A 20,251-nucleotide genomic window follows, 5' to 3' on the forward strand; every position below is an offset into this window, starting at 1 on the left:
CAAAATCAAACAATGTATAAAATGTTCGACTTTTGCCTGCTCCTTTGTGTTTATCCTGTTTTTGAAAGTGGCCATGGATGAATGAAACATTTTAAATTTTTGCTGTTTTGTTTGACATTTTATTCGTCATATAGTCTCATCAAAAAAACATCTTTTGAGTCAGTTATTAGATTTTTCTTCCAGTGCAGCACAACCAGGGTCGGACATGTTTTCTAGATCTTATGGATGTTCGGATGACTTTGGATTCATGGCAAACCAGTAGAGAAACCGCGCAGTGGTCTGTCCATTATGATGTCTTCACTGCATCAGCCTCTGTCTCTGCTGTCAGTCACTCTGTATGCAAAAGACAGACGGATATTCCACATGTTGAAACTTTACAATGATTTTATTAAACATGCAGAGACTGAACTCAGTTTAAAAAAAGAGGGACATAATGATGAGGACAGTCAGAGAGACAGAAGCAGACTGAGGGATGGTGAGCCACATGCAGGGATTAATAGAGACTCATTGCAGGGATTTGGGAGGAACGATGAGGTCTGACACACCAGAATGTGCTCTCACTGGAGCTTAGTGTCACTGTTCTCTCTTCCTCGAGTCCTTTTTTTTTTTTTTTTAAAGGTACGCATCAACTATACCAACATTTATAAGTTAACTGTCACATCATTCATTTGCCTTTCATTCTTCCTGTCTCTCTCGTGGTTCGTGGCTCACCACAGCAAGCTCAAACATCGATGTGTTCAGTGGGTGATACGGTTGCGGCGCGATCCAATTTTTATGGATTTTCCACCTGGATGCCGCAGCAGAAAAAGAAAACCCAATGTTTTCTTCCAGCTGGCTGGAGACCATGGGTGCAGTGTTTTTTTTTTTCCAGATGAAGAGGCTGCAGCAAAAAAAAAAAAAAAAAAAGCCTGTGTTCACTCACATTTATCCACTAACCCCTCAACAAATTACAGCCTTTAACTGAAATCAATGACGGCAGCAACAAAAGTGCCTCATCAAAGTTTTGCAAGCATTTTATCCAACCCTCTGATCCGACTTTATCTCTCCCTGTTCTGCAGGTCAGAGTTTGATCTGGACTATGACAGCTACCACGAGGACTACTACGACAGGTACTGTCAGAAAGTCGGGTCTCTCACACACCTCACTGAATGTCTGTGTCACAGAAAGCAATAAGATTTTACGGTCTCGATTTCTGTCTATGTTCAGGCTGTCCAGCTTTCTGACTCCGTTTAGTATTGCCTCTTAGTAGTCACAATCAAACATTAAACATCTGCAAATCTGCCAAAGATGCACTTCCCTTTATAGAGACAGCTGCAAACCCGCTGTCAGCACAATTCCCAGTTGTGGTTTGGATGAAAACACTGTGCGATTGAATAAAAGTCTTTTGACTGAAAGGGAAAAGACCCAGCTACACTTACCTAACAATGCAACGAGGTGGCTCCCTGACAGTGAAATGTCATGGCTCTTGTCATGTTTCGTGTTTTTCTTTGTCTTTATTTTGAGTGTGTGTCCTCTGAGTTCTCCGTGTTGTCCTCTTGATTATTCCCAGGTGTGTCTTGTTCAAATTGATTACCCTCAGTGTATTTACACCCACCTGTGTCCTTTGCTCCTCGTTGGGTCCTTGGCGTTGGTCATCTTGTCTACGCACCTCTTTTGTCCATTCGTGTACCTTCAGCTACCTGTGTGAGCCCTGGATTCTGCTCAGCAGGGCTGCCTCGGTTTTGCACTGTTTTGGTTTTTCCACCATTAAATCATCATTTCATTTATTCTACCTGGGTCTCCAGCATTTGCCTCACCACTCCACATCACACTTTATGACAGCTCTACTCTTAGATCAATGTCATTTAAAAGTAAAATGATACCTTACAATGTCAATCTGAAAATTTTGTAAAAATACAGAAATTTTCATCAGTATTATCAGATATTATTACATCTGATCTTTAATTTGTGTTCTTGTTCAATTATGGTTCATTTGTAGTGTAACATTCATATTTTCTATTAATCAGTCAAGAATTTTCAAGGGCATTATTACATCCAGGACATTTAAATGGTGTGATAATAGTTTGTCAGATCTTGTTAATTAATAAACAAGGAAGAAAAATAAGTTATCAATCCACAGGTGGTGATATTCCTACCAGTTCATAATTCAGATTTGAACATCAGAGAAAACAAAAGTGGAGAAATTGAAGCTTTTTCTTTTTGATTTTCATTCTGTCTCGCTGCCTGGACAAGTTGACAACCATAAAGACATGTCTATGTAAAACTGCGTAAGCATTATTGTTGAGTAAGTATAATAAACTCTTGGCTGAGCAGTTAAAATGTTTGCACTGTAAGCTCAGCAGTCAGGTGGACAAGGTGGTGAGTGGCTCCATGTAATCAGTCATCTACTAAAATTGCTCTGGGAGCGCCCGCCATCCCTCAGGCCCAAACTCTAACTGCTGCACTCAGCACATCTGAATAACAGGAAACGGTCGCAGTACATAAGGACACATATACACAAACACACACGGTTAATGTGCATCTCCTTCTCAGCTCTTTTTTTTTCTAAGTTTGTTCATCAGTTGCTTAAATTAATGTCAATTTTGCTCCACTGTCTGTTTTTTCTCTTTCGTTTTCTTCTTTTGCATTTTCTTTCTGTTTAGGGGGAACACTCGCCACTGATTTTCAATTTGTGTCTAACACAGCGCCTGATTATTTTCCGTGCTACTCGCTCACACTACAGACAGCTGCGCGTGAGCGTGTGCTTGTGTGTGAGTGTGTATAGCAAAAAATGTAATATTTATTTTTATATGCACATCTCTCTAGGTTTAAATCTGTGAAGTCTATGCGTGCGTGTGCGTGTCCACGTGGCCTGCATTTGTGTTTCAGTGTTTGCTGTTGACAGCGTCACTTTCTGAGGATGAGAGAAATTAGTCTTTTGGTGGACTGTCCTGTTGTTCAAACACAAAAGTAAAGTGTCTTTCAGCACACTGATAACAGCTCTAGCTGACAAAGCTGCTTTACATGCACGGTCTAATCCACAGAGACAAACACTCTCTCACACACACATACGCCCACACACTTTTCTGTAATCCTCACCCGTCTGCGTTCTCTCATTGTCTGAGCTTCCTTTCTCTGGGATGACACTTCAAAGCCGGTGTAACATCACGTTGTGTATCTGCCCCCTGCAAACCGCTTCAAAAGCCTTTAAACTCCAATCAGTCTTTGGTTGCCGTCTTTCCCGATGCTCCCTGAGAACGAGACTCGCAGGTGCTCAAATCATTTAAACTCACTCAGTTATGGTGTCCTGATGCACTTCATCCACGTGACGACACTCTGTTCTGGAGGTGCACGACGACGCAGTATGTGCATTGGTCTCATTTCCAGGATTTACAGCTTCTCAGAAAACAACAAAACATGGAAATGAGTTCACAGCTCTGCGACTCAATGACAACTCAATCAGCAAATCTACTTCGCCGTCATGATTTAGTTTCTCTTTTTGGATGCTCACTGCTTCTGGTTAATACCCAGATTTAATTTACACAGCGCTGTGGAAAAAGTATTTGCACCCTTACCAATTTTAAAAAAAAAATACTTCTGATTTTTAAACATTTCAAGATAAATTGACTTTGCATATTTACTGCCCGATATATTTAAACTCTGAATTGGATGTTGGCTCCAATTTCGTCACATCATGGAGAGATGAGTAAATGTTCAGACTTATCCAGGCTAGTGTATCTTATCATACGTATTTCTACCCAGAACAAAAAAAAACGAAAGATGTGGGTTAATAATTAAAAGTCCCTGGACATTCTGATCAACTTTAAGAAATATAAATTACAAAAAATGCTGCTGTTGTGAATTTTTCTGCTGTTTTTTTTTTACAACATTTTTCAGTGTGAGACTATGTTACTGCAATAAAATATTAATAATTACTTTAAGCTGCTTTTTACTGACTGATGCAATACTCTGAGTGCAGACGGAGCTCTAAATGCTGAACTTTGATCTTGTGGCTTGTTTTTCACCTACTCAGTGGGTCAGTGAGTGCAGAGGATTTTTTTTATTTTATTTGTTTTTTACTTTAAATCGCCACCGTATTTCTCTCTCTACAGAAACAGCTATGCACAAAGTGTCATTTCTGTAACCACTATAGAAGTCGACTGTGATACACCCGCTGTCTGCAGCACTACGAGCCTGGCGGGATACTATTGATTGGCCCTGACAGAACCAATTACATTCAGTGACAGATAGAGACATGGAGCGGTCCGCAGAGAGGATGCTGGCGCCAGAGGAAACACTTTCACTCTCTTGCTCTGGAAACAAAAAATACAAAGGAACAGTGCGAAGATGCGTATTTGTGTTAATAGCTCCCTTCTCATTTTACCTAGTTTATTTCATCTATTTCTACAGCGAGCTGCTTTTGGCTGAATGCAATAGAACAAATGTTATCCCATTTGACTTTGAGTTGAATATTACAGTGTTTAGGCCATTAATGATTTTCTTCCTGCTGAACAAATTGAAAATATTGAACATTATTACACATTACAGTTTGAGCTCAGAGCTGCCAATTCTATGGTAAATTTAAATGTGAAATACGTTTTCTGCAACCAAGTTTGTTTTTTTGATAGCCAATAAAACTAAAAAACAACTGTAAAATAATTCAAAAAGAGATGCACATTTTGAAAAAAATAACAAAAACTCTTGATTTGTCTGTTGTTTTTTTTCTACATTTTATAGTGACATGTCGAAAACCATATCGTCCTCAGTAATCAATGGAAAATCCTTTATGGCATAACAATCATATGTGAGAATTCAAGTCTTTGAGGTTGGAAGGCCTCCTTGCTATCACCCTAATCTTTAGCTCTCGCCACATTTTCTCTTTTAGAATCAAGTTGGGACTTTAGGCATTAGGATCTCTTAAAGTCAGAAGAAACTTGTTTGTATTGATAGGAGAATAATTTTGGTCTTAATTGGGTGTTTGTCACAAAACACTTTTCTCATGATCTCCTGAATATTTTAGTTCAGAATCTAACAGATTTTTTCTTGCTTATGGCTAAACGTGTTACTTCCATCTCACTTGGATTAAACCGTAACAAAGCTTTACATGCTACACAAACAAAACTGGTCGCAAACAATCGCAATTAAATATAAGTTACTTTGAAAACTGTCTGCTTAATTTGCAGGGCGTGTGACTATCAGCGTGTGCCAGCCTCCCTCTCTCCTGTCCCTTCAGGACCAAGTGTGGCCAAGAGATCCCGCTCCTCCTCCTACTCCTACCCCAGTGGGCACAGACGCAGTCGAGACAGAACCCACTCTAAGAGCTCAAGAGCCCACTCCACAAGTTCAAACACAGCCAAGTGTGAGTAATATGAATGGGCCCAGGCAGATTCACTTAAGCTTTTCAAAAACGGTGTGGAGAAAAATACTACCTTGCAGCTGTGACAGAAGCATTTGGTAGAGAAGCTAGCTTTAGGTTCCAACTCTTATAAATTAAGAACCAAAGATGAAGAAAACATGACAAAACTGTGTGTAAACATCATATAAAAATAAGCAAAAACAGTAAAATGCAAATGTTAAATAAAATATGAAAACTGCTAATTGTTTAAAAACAATTTAAATCTTTGGAGAGGCTTCCGTAAATTTTAGTTCTGATTTAAAGCTGTTTGTTCAGACTTTAAGAAAGTTGGTTGCAGAGGTGACTCATGCAAATTGTAATAAAGCTGTAATATAACAAAATTTGGAATAAGTGAAGCGCTGGGAAGGATGAAGGGATTAGTGATGATGGAGGAAGGGATGAGGGAATATGGTAAAATAATAAAATTAAAAAATGCAACTCTATTTTGTGATTGATGCCTGAAAATACCTGAGCAAACTAAAATATCACATAGGCCATATGAATAAACATACCCTGAAACATAAACACACTATTAATCAAATACCTGCACTGTTCCTCTGACAATACATTATCATTGCTGAACCAACCTGCAGCAGTTTTTTTTCAATACTACCTAGACCTGAACCTCTGCTGAAAGGTACTTCAGGTTCTGTAATTCTTTTTGTTGCTTTCCTCCCTCTCCCTCTTTCCTTCAGTGGGGATGGAAGAGCTGCAGGTGATTAAAAAAGAGCTGACTCTGATAAAGACACAGATCGATGGGCTTCTTGACAGCCTTGACAGGATGGACACACAGAAGAACGACCACAAAGGTGAGACACTCATTCAGAAAGACGGCGGAGGCACACGGGTTTGAGATCAAACGATAGATAATCTATTGGTGCATCAAAACCGCTTTAGAACAGACTCCGTGTGATGTGCCTACTTTCAGATTCATTCTGGGTTAGTCCTGGCAGGCACCAGTCCAGATCATAATGACTCAGAATTGGTGCTGCAGCGGCAGAGGAGGATGGAAATGTTATGCATGAATGGAGCCACAACTCTTTCAGCTAATCAGTCTGTTATTTCCATCATCCAAAAATGATATGCTTCAAATTGAATACTAGCCACAGCGGATTAACACAGCTATAGTTTTAAACAATATATGGAATAAGATAAGGAAACAATGTGAGCACAACCTGAAATACTGCGTGGATTTTGCTGCCATCATGTGGATGTTTATCATTAGTTTCACCAGCTTGCAAGCATAACACTGACTGTCTTGCAAAAATATTCAGAAACATTTTCAAATTTGTTATGTGACAAATAAAGTTCAATTAATTACCTTTAGAAGTCACCAGGTATGTTAGCTCCACATCTGTCACATGGAAAAAGATGCTCTAGTCGTACAAATTTACTTTACATGATGTCTATATCCAAAACGATATATCCCACTCTGATTATGTGCTACGGGAGCATCAGGCTGTGGCCGTGGTTTTGTTGAGTGATGACAGCAACACTGATCAGATTTTAAAGGATGAATGATGTGAAACACTGCAGGCTAATTCTGGAAGAAAACTTTTCAAAAGCTGCTTGAAGTTGGAGTGGAGGTTCACCTCACAGCAGGACAATGAGCAACCAGAACTGGTTTGAATGGTGTGGAGTAAAGTTTGGACATCTAATTGACAATATATCTCAGGACGCAACTCTCCATCCAATATGAATGAGATTGATTTATGCAAAGAAGAATGGGTAAACATTTCAGTTTCTTGACATGAAAAAGCGGAAGAGACAAATCCTAAAAGTCATGATCAAGTGTAGCTGAATACATTAGCATGCCTCACTTTTCCAGATGTTTAGTTGACAAAATAAATTGGAGAAAAACATGTACATTTTCTTCTGTCTCACAGTTATACACTTCTTTGTGTTGGTGTGTCTCTTTTAATCTCTATAAAATAAAGTGACATTTTTGGTTTAACGTGAAAAAAAAAGTTGATAGGTTCAAGTCAAAATAAATATTCTTGCAAGGCGCTTAATATGAAAATGAAAAGGCCAAAATGCTGTGATCCTCTTTGAAAACTGACTATAAACTGTAGCTTTAAACAAACTTATAATCTACAGACACACAAATGAGACGCAGTGTCCCTGTGGAGCTACGTCTTGTGAGAGATGCAGCTGAGTGACCTTGATGGATTGATAGCTTTCATCATTATATTAATTTACCCCACCATCATTTGACTCGTCTGTCCGTCACCATGCATCCTATCCGCCTCTCACCTCCCTCCCTCCCACTCACTCCACATTTGTCCTTCATGCTGTCACTTCCACTCTGACGCTCTGCCTGTCATCCGCTACAAAACCCAGCCGGTCGCAGCTCGTTTCCTACACTGTTTCACCGAAAATCCTTCATTTCAGTTCCTCATCTCCAAGAGGTATAATCTCCTTCATCCTGTTTTCCAGAGTCTCCGCTGAGAGAGGACAGTCCGCTCAGCTTGTCCTATGTGGTGACGGCCAGCAGTCCGGAGCACTCCCTGTCCTCCCTCTCCCCACCCAGTTCCCGCCATCGGATCCACAGGGCGAGTCCCGACATGAAGGTGTCTGACAATCACAATCATGTGTTGTTCTTTAAACCCCCCCAACATTCCACCACTAAGGAGGAAGTGACATTTTTTTCTAAAGTGGGCATTTGGAGTGAGACATTCCAGTTTCTGTCTCTTAAGTTGCACATGAACCAAGACTGTGAAATCCAAGTTATTTCCACAGAAGAAAAAAAAACTCCTGAGTCATTCTGAGCTGGCAGCTAATGAACCTCCTCTCTGTCTTTCCCTCTCACCTCCCCGTCTCCACGTCTGTCTTTTTGCCTGCTTGTCTGTCACAGATGAGCAGCCACAGCTCCGACCCCGAGGAGGAAATATGAGGGGCAAACAAGAAGAAAACGTAGAAGAGGTGGATTAGGTGCCAAACATGGACGAAGAGAAACCTAAACCTTCAAGTTAACGCCCACCAACGGAGGCTCAACGCGGCCTGGACATATCAGATCAGATAACATATTTATTATTACCACAGCTGTTTGGTTTTACTTGACCTAGAAACAAGGATGTGACAACAAAACATGAATAGAATTAAGATTATTTCAGATTACCTTGAAAGAAACAGAATGACGCACTGATTCTTTATATAACGCGAATGTAAATTAAAGCTGGAAGCTGAGTAAAGATTAAAGCCTCACTAGTTAAAATGAATCGGTTCCGCTGAGGGAACGGATCAATAAGAACAGCAGTACTCCCCATGAATCACACCGAAGGAAAATGAATCAGTTCTCATCACAAGCCTCCCTTTGTATTTTACCTACATTTGTCTTTTCTTTACATAACACAGTTATTACCAGCATTAATCACTGCACAGATACATTGCAGATTTTTTTCAAAAGTGCAAATTTAAAGTAAAAAATAAAATCAGACTGGGTGGAGAACAACCTCATACAATACAACACATTAATGGGCTTTGATATCAGCCATTCCACTGTATGTTTAGATTCACTTATCTGCTGGAAGGCCTGTCTACCCACGTAAGCATTTTTTTTTATATAGCTCTATCAATTTCTCCACCAAATCTGACTGAAGCAAAGGAAACCCAAAGCATGATGCTGCCCCCACCATGTTTCACTGTGTGTCCACGTCGATGTGCAGCGTTAGGGTCGTGCATGTAGGCCAATAGCTCACTTTTGGTTTCAACTTCTGAAGACAACAGGGGTTTATTTAAGGGTAGCAGAGTGAAGGGGGCTCTTTTCCCACTCTTTTCTGATTTTTACTGTTGAAAATCTTTTGAAAACAGCGTCTCGTTTTCTTTACATTTCATAACTTTCTACATTGTGTTTTTCACATGAACTCTCAATAAAATTCAGTGAAGTTGGTTGTTGAAACTTGACAAGATGTGGAAAAGGCCAAAGGTCATGAATACTTTAGTAAGGAACTGTACTTTCTCTGCAACAGGTGTGCTGGTGAAATATTACAGGTCTCCTCTGCTACATATTTGGCACTTTGAAATGTGTAAAGGCCCCAATCAGTGTGTAATATTGTGTATTATTGTATACTTTACTGTAATTGCTTAGCTCTTGGAACTAAATATTAAGTTAGGACTTCTTGTGTGGTACTTTTTTAAGGAAAATAATGATGTTATAAATAATTACGTAATTCCTATGTTGTTACATGTTTTGGTTTGCACTATCAAGATAAAATACTTGTTGTCACTGTAGTGAAAGTATTTTCATATTGAGTTTGTATGCAGCACATTGTGGTATGTTTTTATCTTGACAGACTATTACAGAGATGGAAGAAGAATAAAAGACGATGGTTGAAGAGGTGATGTCAAGGTTCAAGAGTGATTTTTCTTAGATTTGGACTCCATAAACAAAAAGGAGAAAAGCTGAGTCCAGATCAAATTGTTACCAAATGACCTCAAATCTTTATTTTCACTTTTTCGTCAAATGTGTTTATTAAAGAGCATATCTGCAAAGAGACAGCTCTCAGAAACATTCACACGTTCCCAGTCCTGATTTATCTGTAATCTCATTTGTACTCCACAAACTGTTTGCGAACTGCAGCTCTTTTCCCCTCTCTGAGCCATTTCTCTGAACGACGACTCTAAATATCTGTGTGATAATACATCATCCTGGCACAGAGCACCACAGAAACTGATAAAGAACTCGGATACATTTTTTTTTTTAAATCTGCATGCATTACGGCTCCATCCTTTTTATCAGCAGTTCACGGCATCCTGCTGATTTGCTGCACAGGCATAAAATCAGATTTACTTTATGAAATCCTGAAAAAAGCCATCAAGCACAACTGCAGCGGTTCCCCCAGCAGCTGCCTCGGTATAAGCCGAGTACGCCTGAGAGAAATCAATGAGAGGGAGAAGGACAGATCCATATAGCTGACATAATAAGTCTGGATGAAGCAATGAAATGGCCTCCACCAGATGTGGGTTTATAGTCTTTCATTTTCCAACAGTTAACATATTCGCACGGAGAAAATGAACTTGGAGTTTAAGATGCTTGTTGAGTTTGTCCAAAAACCACGTTTTTCAGTAACACACATTTTTTTCCAGCAAGGTTTTCTTCTCTTGCATAGTCAGATCCTCAGCCATCTAACCACAAAGGTCAACTTAGTCACATGTTTGCATGTTTTTGGACCCTGAGAGGAAAATTACATGGGAGAAAATTAACCTTTCACACTGAGGTAATTTCCTGTATACAATATTGATAACATTGATAATAAAGAATTGCTCTGTTGCATTATTTTTCATGGATTCTTAACTCCCCCAGCGATAAAATCAGATCTTTTGTGCCTCATAAAAGTTCAGAAAGCTGAACTAAAAGTGTATCCGAAGGAAATGTTTGCACAACAAGCCCACTGTTGACAAAAAGACATGTTCCTGTGTGCTGAGTAGGACAGTGTGCAAGATTTCTCAGGCTTAGTGTGAGTAAAAATCTGATTTTGTTCATTTAACCATAAAATTAAATTAAGTTTCTCAGCAAAGCTGCTGACCCACATGCGATGTTACTTATAAGTGAAGATGGGCGCATTCAGGCTGCAGCTACTGAGGAGGCACATTCTGTCCCAACAGCAAGGTGAGCAGAAAGCTTTTAATGAGTTTATGTATTATTTTTCTGTAAACACGGCTAACATATTCTTCATTCACTTGATGTGTATAAATTGTATTTTTAAACTTCATTTAGAGACTATTTCAATTTTGGAGCCATGTGACAGTTGGTTTTAGTGCCACGATGGTGTAAATACCTCTTTTTGTAGTATCTGTCCATCCATTAATCCATTTTCTTGCACCCTTGTCCCTAGTGGGGTCGGGAGGTGCTGGTTCCTATCTCCAGCTAACGTTCCAGGCGACCCTGGACAAGTTGCAAGTCTGTCGCAGGGACTTTTTGAAATATTTCGATATAAAATTTAATGTGTAAATGAACTTCCCCTTTAGCTATGAAATAACTGTATTTCCTGATTTTTTCACAGCTCAAATCAGAGCACCCAAATTTAGCAAATTAATATTTTCTTTCCATTTTTTCCTAATTGAACTGCATGCAAACCAAAGAGCCAGCAGTATCGGCAATATGAAAGGAAATCCTTCAATTCAGTACTTTCCTCTGTCTCTTTTTGAAGTCTAAGAGCCAAAGTGGATTTTTGTGAACACTGAAAATGTGTTCACCTAAAAATACATATTTGACGTCGTTTGACAAATTCATAATGTTCCAGATTAAAGTAGCCAAACATGTCTTGTTTTCTGTTGCTGTAGATCACAGCTATGTCAGGCTCACCCAGTCCTCTAACCACTCATGTGCTGAACACTGCACTGGGGGTCCCAGGATCAAACGTGACCCTCAGACTTTATCAACAAGACCCCTCAACCGACGTCTGGCACTTAATAACCACTGGGTAATGTTCTCAGAAAATGGTAAACTGTGAAAAAGTGTTTGCCTCCTTTGACATATTTTTCAGTTTTTACTTTATGAAGGCTTTGGCTCGTCTAGAATCTCAGAAAATCTGCAAAGCGGCAAATACGTTTTCACGATATCTCTTAAGTTTGATCCCTTTCACATTCCAAATTATTTTCTTTCTCAGATCTTAAAATGTGTACTTCCTCAACAGGACAACAAATGATGATGGGCGATGTCCAGGGCTGATCACACAGCAGCAGTTTAAATCTGGTGTGTACAAACTGCATTTTGAGACTGGTCAGTACTGGGCCAGTATGGGTCAGACCTCCTTCTATCCCTACGTTGAGGTAAGAAAAGGCCAACTGTGACTTTTCATTCTGAGCTTCATTGCTGAATTATTTACGTTGTTGTTAGTGGCTTAGATTTTTAATTATTAAGCAAAAAGCAGTCTATGCTCTTGAATAAAAAGCAACAGCACCTCTTGTCTTGTTTTCACCAATCATCTAAAAGCCTCCTCCCTAAATATTCTATTCATTCCAACAAGACCAACATGTTAAATGTGTCAGTAGCATTTCACACTTTACATCTAGATTTTTATAAGTGGGACACGTCTGAAAAATGGAAAATTATCCATATTAAGTGTAAGACAAATGTCTTGGACTCTTTTATTCAAAACACCCCAGTAACCACACAGCGATATGTTGAACTATGACAAGAATAATATTGTAATAGTATACCTCTAATCTAAATGTACAATTTGGACTAGAATTGAAATCAAGAGCAATCAAGTTGAAGTACTTTCTATTCAATTCAAGTACTTTCTACATTATTAATATAAGAATGTGAGATTGCTTTCTTTTAATTTCTTTTTTCTGCTTTTGTTCTTCAGATTGTTTTCACTATAACTGACCCGGACCAAAAATATCACGTCCCTCTGCTTGTGAGTCGTTTCTCGTACAGCACCTACAGGGGGAGCTAGAGAGCAACTATAAGGAACCGCCTGCAGATGTGTTTTGTAACTGAAATAACTAATACTGTTTTCAAAATGGGATCTAAATAACTCAGGTGTGCTGTGAATGAATAATGAGTGAAGTATTATTTTTAATGAAGCAATATTTGTTCTGTCTGTATTGTGCATGACATTATACTCTATTGGCATAATATTAACATTGATTTAAAACCTACAACCCCATTAAAAATGAAGTGGTGCAATTCTCATTTATTTTCACTTCTGTTAAAATAAATGAGTTAGTTAAATAACAATGTATTGTTAAGTAAATGGGTAAATAAAGAGTTAAGTAAAATACAGCTTTAAAAATGTAGAAATATTAGAAATATAAAGCTGTAAAGTTAAACAGAGTAACAACAAATAATTTCACAGTAAATAATTTTACAGTAAAATTATATAAGTTGTTGAAACTGCACTATAGGGAGAGCTCTGCCTTTTAGCAAAGTTAAACATGTCAAAAAAGGGCAAACACGTCTATTTTAAAAGATTGTGTACAAGACGTTGACTGCACCTTTGGATGCGCACTATGAATAATATGAATAAGTTTATGTCCAGCAGGGTTTTCTTTTTTTTAGAAACAGGAAAAGCATGACTACCAACCCTTCAAACCAAGCCAAAGTTCCAAACACCAATTTGTTTTGATCCAAGACCTTCAGGTTTCTGCTCGAAAGCTGAAGATGAAAAGATTTATATTTTTCCAGCATCACAGTGGGTGCAAGCATGCATCCAAATTAACAGCTTCTGAATTGAAAATGAATATTTTGGCCAAATGAGTGTCCAGAAATAAAACTTTGAAGTCAGTATTTGTATGTGTTTTCCTTGATTTTTTTTTTAAGCTAAGTTATATCGAATATTTGCAGGATATGTGTTTTGTAGTTCGATTCCAGTGGACTGATTGCCTTTTAGGATGTGATGACATCCAAGCTTAGATACTTTACCTGTCGAGAACTAAATTGCTTTTAGTACAGGTCATATTTTTAATTGTGCATTTAAATTTAAAGATCAGAACAAAATCTATATATAAGTATATACATACAGTTTCTCTATTCAGCAGAAATGAGCCCCTGGTTTGTGATCTTCTCTCTGGGATCCATTGCTTCGCCCTGAATGCTGGATCAGTTTCTGCTCTTGATTTCGCTCCCTGTCGCCTCTGTTTGGAGAGGAACGTGAACGACGCCTCCTGTCATGTAATTATTTTGTAGGTCTGCATTTCTGTCACCAAAAACAATGGCAGATAAACTGAGGGAGCAGAGAGCAGCGAAGAAGAAGCAGGAGGCAGAGCTCGGGGTGAGGAGGCAGAACTGGGGCTTCAATTCACTGAAGCGTTTTCACAACACTGAAGGTTCAGCTTTATAATGATATCAATCATATCCAGACCATGACGCCACATGCAACTCGCCGCTTATCATCCTGCAGATGCTTACAAAGGATCTGTTTGCCATAAGCATACTTTTTTGTTGTTGTCTTATTTCTTTTCAGGGTCCTGCAAATAATCAGCAAGATGAGGAACCCAAGCAAAGGTGAGGTGTCATGTGTTTTGGGTCCATTGGGTTTGACAACAGAGACAATATTCAGAAGTTTATTTTGTTTGTTTATTTGTTTGTTTGTTTGTTTGTTGCAATGCTGTTATAACGCTCGCAAATCTCCCCAGAACAAAAATGAAGTCCATATTATTCAGTTTACATTTTTCCAGCAGTGGTTTGGTAAGATTAATGTTTAACTTTAAGGTAAATTCAGGAAAATTGTGTATTTTCATGATGTGATCATACCACAAATACATCCCCAAATCCATAAAATTCATGCTGCAGAAACATGCAGTGTTGGGTTCAATGAATTTAGAAATTGTATACCTTTCTGATATTATTGTGGATATTCTAAGCTTCTGGTACCAGCCTCAATCATTCTGAGAGGACTTCTTCAAAATAAATGCATACATGATCAAATATTACTGCAGGTTTATGCATAAGTATATTAGGTATATCTTATATCTAATCTCTATCTTTGTTTAATTATTACGATTTAGTTTAAGATCATTTCAGATCACAGCTCTGCATTAGGAACATCTGCATCAAATGCTCCGACTAAATGGAGGATTATTTGTTTCCTTTGCTCTGCATCGCCGAGTCATGCTGCTTCTGCAACAATCACTTCTTCTGCAATTCCACTTTACACCTTAAAGTTTGCACTGGGGATATATCCTGAGGAGAATCAGGGGTAAAATGCTTTTCTGGCTTCAAGCTTTCACTGAGACCTCTCAGTTGCTTGTGATGCGTAACGAACGTCTGTAAATCACGGAACAAGACTTTTCTCTGAAATGGACTCTAGTTTGACTCTGTGTGGAATAAAGAAATGTTTTTTTTTTTTAAATCCAGCAAAACTCATGTGCTTGCAGACTCACTTTCTCTCATTCTAACCTCTCCCACAGAATAGGCAAGACCAAGGAGCTGGCATGTGACGTCAGGGACCAGATAGTGGATCTGCACAAAGCTGGAATGGGTTACAGGACCATCAGCAAAAAACTTGGTGTGAAGGTGCCAACTGTTGGTGCAATTATTAGAAAATGGAAGAAGTATAAAATGACCATCAATCGTCCTCGATCTGGAGCTCCATGCAAGATCTTGCCTGAAGGGATGAGGATGATCATAAGGAAAGTGGTGGATCAGCCCACAACAACCCGGGAGGAGCTTGTTCATGACCTGATGGCAGTTGGGACCACGGTCACCAAGCACACTGTTGGTAACACACTACGCCGTCTTGGCTATCAGTTTAGGAAAGGTATTTACCAACTTTGTTCTGTGCTTGAATCTCAGGAGCGAGTTAAGGTTTATCTATTGTGTGAAAAATGAAACTCGTGCCCCTGTTTCATCTTATCTAGCAGACTCCCCCACCAGAGCGGACAGTCCGCTCAGCTCAACTTTCAGCGTGTTCGCCGGCAGTCCGGAGAATTCCCTCTCCTCCTTCTTCCCACCCAGTTCCCGCCACTGGATCAACGAAGAGAGCCCTGACAGGAAGGAGCTTGATGATGAAGATGGTGGCCACATAGTACGCGCATTGTTTCTCCTTTGAAAAATCATTCAAGGTGCATGTGAGACTTTCCTGAGTCAGTCTGAACTGGCAGCTAATGAACATCCTCTTTGTTTTCCTCCTCCCTGTCCATTCTCCCTACCCGTCGGTCACAGATGAGCAGTGACATTTCTGACCCTGAGGAAGAAAGCGAGGAAAATATGAGAGATGTGGATCAAATACCGAACATGGAGGAACAGAAACATTCACCTTCAAGGAAAGCCCACAGCAGAAGCATCACACAAGCTCGTGGTCAATGAAGATTATACCTTGGTTTGGTGTTTTACACGCATCAGGACGTAAAAGAAAAATGATCTGATCTTCAAGCAGGTTCTGAAATGATCTAACCTGACCTGCACAAAAACAGATTCTGCAAGGTTTTATCAATTACACAAAGATAAAGAAAAATCAAAAGTGTGTGAAAGCATCCCATGATTTACTATAACCTATGTTAGCAGTTCCATTCTTGTAGTTATTTGTTCTGTAGGACTTTATTAGTCTCTCACATTTTGTGGAGGAATGTCGGTTGACTTTACAATCTTGCTTCACTTCATTATTGATATTTATTCAAGGTTCCACTACAGTATTTCAATCAGATTTTGAGCCACTGCAATGGTTTGATTTTTCTCTGTTTCAGTAATTCTGTTGTTGATCCAATATTGTGTTAGGAATGTTTTGTTTCAAGGCCCACTTTGGCCACCTTCTTGGCAATCCATAGTTGTTGAACTTTTTTTAAAATTGCACTGTAATGCACTTTAACAATTAATAAGCTTACTGAGGTCTGCAGAGTCTAAAATGAAGGTTTTATATTTATTTTGTTTCCTTTTTTTGAAATTTCTGTCTTAAATTTTTTCCACTGAGAAATCTTTTGTACAATATGTGACTTTAGATGGTATGGAAATTGTCTTAATTTGAGAAATAGGCAAAAAAATATATATCTGTATATATTGATATATTCATGATGTTTGAATCATACCCACCTGCTGGATCTGATTTCCTCTGAAATCCTATGGCTTCCATTGGAATGATTTACTTGCTTTTTTGATGAAAAGTAGTGAAGCTAGTTTTAAATTATTTTAGAATCCAAAACCACCAATTATTTTATGATGCCCTGATGCATAAAACCCTAACATGAATGAGAAAGAAGGAGTGCCAGTTGATTCTTTGTGAACAACCAGCTGTTACCGTTCCATCTTTTTCAGATATCCTAATAAAATCTCACCTCAAGACTCCTCCACATATTTGACACTTGAAATGTCTAAAGGCCCAAATCAACATGTAACATTTTGTATTACTGTCTACTAAATGTAAGCATTTAGCTCTCTGAATCATATCTTAGTTTATCTTAATTGTGGTACCTTTTAAAGTGAAAAATATGTAAATATCTGTCTCTTCATGTGTTATATGTTCCTATTTGCACTTTTAAGATAAAAAATGCAAACACTAATTGTCCCTGTAGTAAATGTGTTATTATATAAAGTATAAATGTGTACGTCACATTGTTTGGTGATGTTATTTTGATAGACAAAGACACAAAAGAGGAGAGGAGTCAAGAAGTTTTTCATTTTAAAGGTAAAGAGGCTTTACTCAGTAGCATTCACTTTTGTGGATGTGGGAAATCTGATACATCTATGTTCATACTTGATACACAAACTGCAGTACTTTCCACATAGAGCAATTTGTCTGAAAACTCTGTGATAATAAATAATCTTGGCACCAAGCATCTTAAAGCATATATTTTTTAAATCTGTATATTTTTACAGCTCTGTCGTTTCTATCATCAGCGTACAGCATCCTGCTGATTTGTTACACGGAGATAAAGTCTGATTTATTTTACCAAAACGGCTGGAAAAAGCAACAAGCACAGCTCCAACAGCTCCTCCAGCAGCTGTGTCTTTAAGAGAGAAATCATTTAGAGGGAGACGTTTAGCTCCATGTAGCTGAGATAAATCTGCATGGAGCAGCTTAATGGCCTCCACCAGCTGTGGGTTTCTGTCACTCTTTGAGTCAAAATATTGTCGTTGAGAAACTGAAGATGGGAGCTTAAAGAAGCTTGAAAAGTCTCAAATGAGAGACCCGTCCCCCTTGAAGGCCGTTTTCTGACTGTTTTCATGGTCAGTGCTTCACATTGCTGTTTTAAAGTAAGGATGAAGAGATTAGATGATAGGACAAAGTTTGGCTTGGAGACTGCAGCGCAAAGGAGGAGCTCAAAAAAGTTGATTTTACATAATACTCCTTCATACATAGGTAGAATTCTTTTTTTTAAAAAAAAACAGTTTTTCTAAATGATCTATTAGGCTCATAACAGCCGACTGTGCTCTGCCTTGACTCAGAAGTTCAAAGAGCTGAACTAAATCTGAGGCCAAAGGAAATTCTTGCACAACAGGCCTATTGTTGACAAAAGATAGGCTCTGTGTACTGAAAGCCGTGCTGACTGAGTGGGACTGTATGCAGGATTTTACATTAGAAACGTAACGTGAGTAAAAATTTTGATTCTTTTCATCAAACCACAAGTTTAAGTTAAACGTAACAGCAAAAACTGCAGAACCACATCATTATTTATAAGTGAATATGAGCAAATTCAGGCTGCAGCAACTGAAGAGTCACATTGTCTCTGACAGACGGGTAAGCAGAGAGTAAATATTTATCTCAATTTATACTTACTGTTTAACATATTAAATAAGCCTTTATTATGAGCTGTGGGTGAGAGAACAAAAGACAATTTTGATGCAATAACTATATTAAATTAGTGCTTGTTAAACTGTCCACTGGTTTATGACCTTAAGCTAATGTTAAAATGTAACTGAAGTTGAAAGTGACTAAAGTTGCAGATCATGTGATCTTCTAAATAAATTTTTTTGAATCTGAAGCATCTTTGTTATTCACATCAAGTGTCTCAAATTTTAGCACATTTGATGTTCAGTATAAAGAAAGAAACTAAGTCTAGAGATTCTTAAAAAGTTAAAAGTTTGGGTTTGCATCTATTACATGTTTCTCTAGTCTCTTAATTCCCCCCAGTCAATATGTGAAGAAAGACAATTCGATTAGAGCTTCCATCTCTTTTTAGCAATTGGACTGCAAAAGAATTGACTCAGTTCGATACGTTGTTCTTAGAATTTGATCTAACATTACATTTGCATCAAGTCTTAATTTCTGTTGCTGTAGATCACAGCTATGCCAGGCTCACCCAGTCCTCTAACCACTCATGTGCTGAACACTGCACTGGGGGTCCCAGGATCAAACATGACCATCAGACTTTACCAGCAAGACCCCTCAACCGATGTCTGGCATCTGATAACCTCTGGGTAATACCTTTCATACTAGGAGTCACATCCATTCACACATCTGAAGGCTTATTGTTTCACAACAGGACAACTAACAGCGATGGGCGATGTCCAGGACTGGTCACACAGCAGCAGTTTGTACCTGCTGTCTACAAATTGCACTTCGAGACGGGTCAGTACTGGGCCAGTATGGGACAGACCTCCTTTTATCCCTATGTTGAGGTGAGAAAATGGCAGCCACAGTTCAATCACAACTCCTATGAATATGTGAACATTTGTAACCTCACCTACACAGCTGTACGTAAGTGGCCTATCTCTGCTTTTTCCACTCAGATTGTTTTCACTATAACTGATCCAGGCCAGAGGTATCATGTGCCGCTGCTTGTGAGTCGTTTCTCCTTCAGCACATACAGGGGGAGCTAGAGAGCATCTGCTGTTATCCTCCTATCAACTTATCACTGTCTGACTGAAAAAAAAAACATTGGCAACTCCACTAATGACCCTCTTGGCAGCACTACTGGCAAAATATGTATTTGTTTATTTTTCTTGAAGAAATTAGAACTACAACATTACAAATAAATGGTTCTATGTATTACACAAAACTATACTGTTGTCTTTCTGGTGCAAACACCCATATGAGTTAAACATTGGTATTTACTGATTTTATGATTAGCTAGCAATTAAGTGATTATTAACAGTGTTAATTAAACACAGTTTTCATGTCAATAGTGTCACATTATATAAATTACGCACAATGTATATAATTATTTATATAAATGATGCATAATTTTTATGATGTAACATATAGCAACATGTTTACTTTAATAGATTTCTTCACAATGAAAATGCCTTGCAATTTTTTTACTCAGTTGTACATTTTAAAAAGTAAAAAAAATTTTTCTTTCAGCATTGTATTTTTTCATTAACCCTTTTAATTTTCTGCAAATAAATTCTTGAAGTTAGTATATTTATTTGGATCTGGAAATGTTACTAGTTATAGTTATAGGAATGGAAGTTTTTTTCCCCCTACATTTAATTCAGAAGTTAACGCAAAAAAAAAATAAAAATAAATAAAAATTCTCACTTTCTCGTTTTAG

General features: G+C 38.3%; 4 protein-coding genes across 8 annotated transcripts in view; all 4 read left to right on the forward strand.

The window, feature by feature from the left end:
• Positions 1-9,715, forward strand: part of LOC129364410 (heterogeneous nuclear ribonucleoprotein C-like) — a 40,390-nt gene extending 30,675 nt beyond the window's left edge. For both annotated transcript variants that reach the window (XM_055037022.1, XM_055037021.1), the window contains exons 3-7: positions 1,059-1,109; positions 5,163-5,338; positions 6,070-6,183; positions 7,811-7,944; positions 8,229-9,715. In XM_055037022.1, coding sequence (XP_054892997.1) covers positions 1,059-1,109; positions 5,163-5,338; positions 6,070-6,183; positions 7,811-7,944; positions 8,229-8,267 — 514 coding nt within the window. In that variant the 3' untranslated portion in view covers positions 8,268-9,715. The remainder of the gene's footprint in view (positions 1-1,058; positions 1,110-5,162; positions 5,339-6,069; positions 6,184-7,810; positions 7,945-8,228) is intronic.
• A 1,184-nt stretch (positions 9,716-10,899) lies between these two features.
• On the forward strand, positions 10,900-13,610 carry LOC129364401 (5-hydroxyisourate hydrolase-like). 3 transcript variants are annotated; one of them, XR_008606434.1, is made up of 5 exons: positions 10,900-10,982; positions 11,657-11,796; positions 12,010-12,145; positions 12,688-12,863; positions 13,383-13,610. XR_008606434.1 is itself a non-coding variant. In XM_055036994.1 (4 exons), exons 2-4 carry the CDS (start codon positions 11,666-11,668, stop codon positions 12,775-12,777), a joined length of 357 nt encoding a protein of 118 aa, XP_054892969.1. In that variant the 5' UTR covers positions 10,900-10,982; positions 11,657-11,665; the 3' UTR covers positions 12,778-13,610. The 3 variants fall into 3 exon arrangements, 2 of the variants coding, with proteins under 2 accessions (XP_054892969.1, XP_054892970.1); XM_055036994.1 differs by having other exon boundaries at positions 12,688-13,610; XM_055036995.1 differs by having other exon boundaries at positions 10,928-10,993; positions 12,688-13,610.
• A 247-nt stretch (positions 13,611-13,857) lies between these two features.
• Positions 13,858-17,510, forward strand: LOC129364402 (uncharacterized). The gene is made up of 5 exons (XM_055036996.1): positions 13,858-14,094; positions 14,287-14,327; positions 15,233-15,582; positions 15,683-15,849; positions 15,987-17,510. Exons 1-5 carry the CDS (start codon positions 14,035-14,037, stop codon positions 16,128-16,130), a joined length of 762 nt encoding a protein of 253 aa, XP_054892971.1. The 5' UTR covers positions 13,858-14,034; the 3' UTR covers positions 16,131-17,510.
• Positions 17,511-18,146: 636 nt separating this feature from the next.
• On the forward strand, positions 18,147-19,899 carry LOC129364403 (5-hydroxyisourate hydrolase-like). Of its 2 annotated transcripts, none has more exons than XM_055036998.1 (4): positions 18,147-18,346; positions 19,036-19,175; positions 19,241-19,376; positions 19,488-19,899. In XM_055036998.1, the coding sequence occupies exons 2-4, from the start codon at positions 19,045-19,047 to the stop codon at positions 19,575-19,577; spliced, it is 357 nt and encodes a 118-aa protein (XP_054892973.1). In that variant the 5' UTR covers positions 18,147-18,346; positions 19,036-19,044; the 3' UTR covers positions 19,578-19,899. The 2 variants fall into 2 exon arrangements, with proteins under 2 accessions (XP_054892973.1, XP_054892972.1); XM_055036997.1 differs by lacking the exon at positions 18,147-18,346 and adding an exon at positions 18,353-18,495.
• The last annotated feature ends 352 nt before the right edge of the window (positions 19,900-20,251 follow it).

This window comes from Poeciliopsis prolifica, unplaced genomic scaffold, assembly GCF_027474105.1.
Source record: "Poeciliopsis prolifica strain line A6 unplaced genomic scaffold, Auburn_PproV2 SCAFFOLD011, whole genome shotgun sequence".
In the NCBI taxonomy this organism is placed as follows: domain Eukaryota; kingdom Metazoa; phylum Chordata; class Actinopteri; order Cyprinodontiformes; family Poeciliidae; genus Poeciliopsis; species Poeciliopsis prolifica.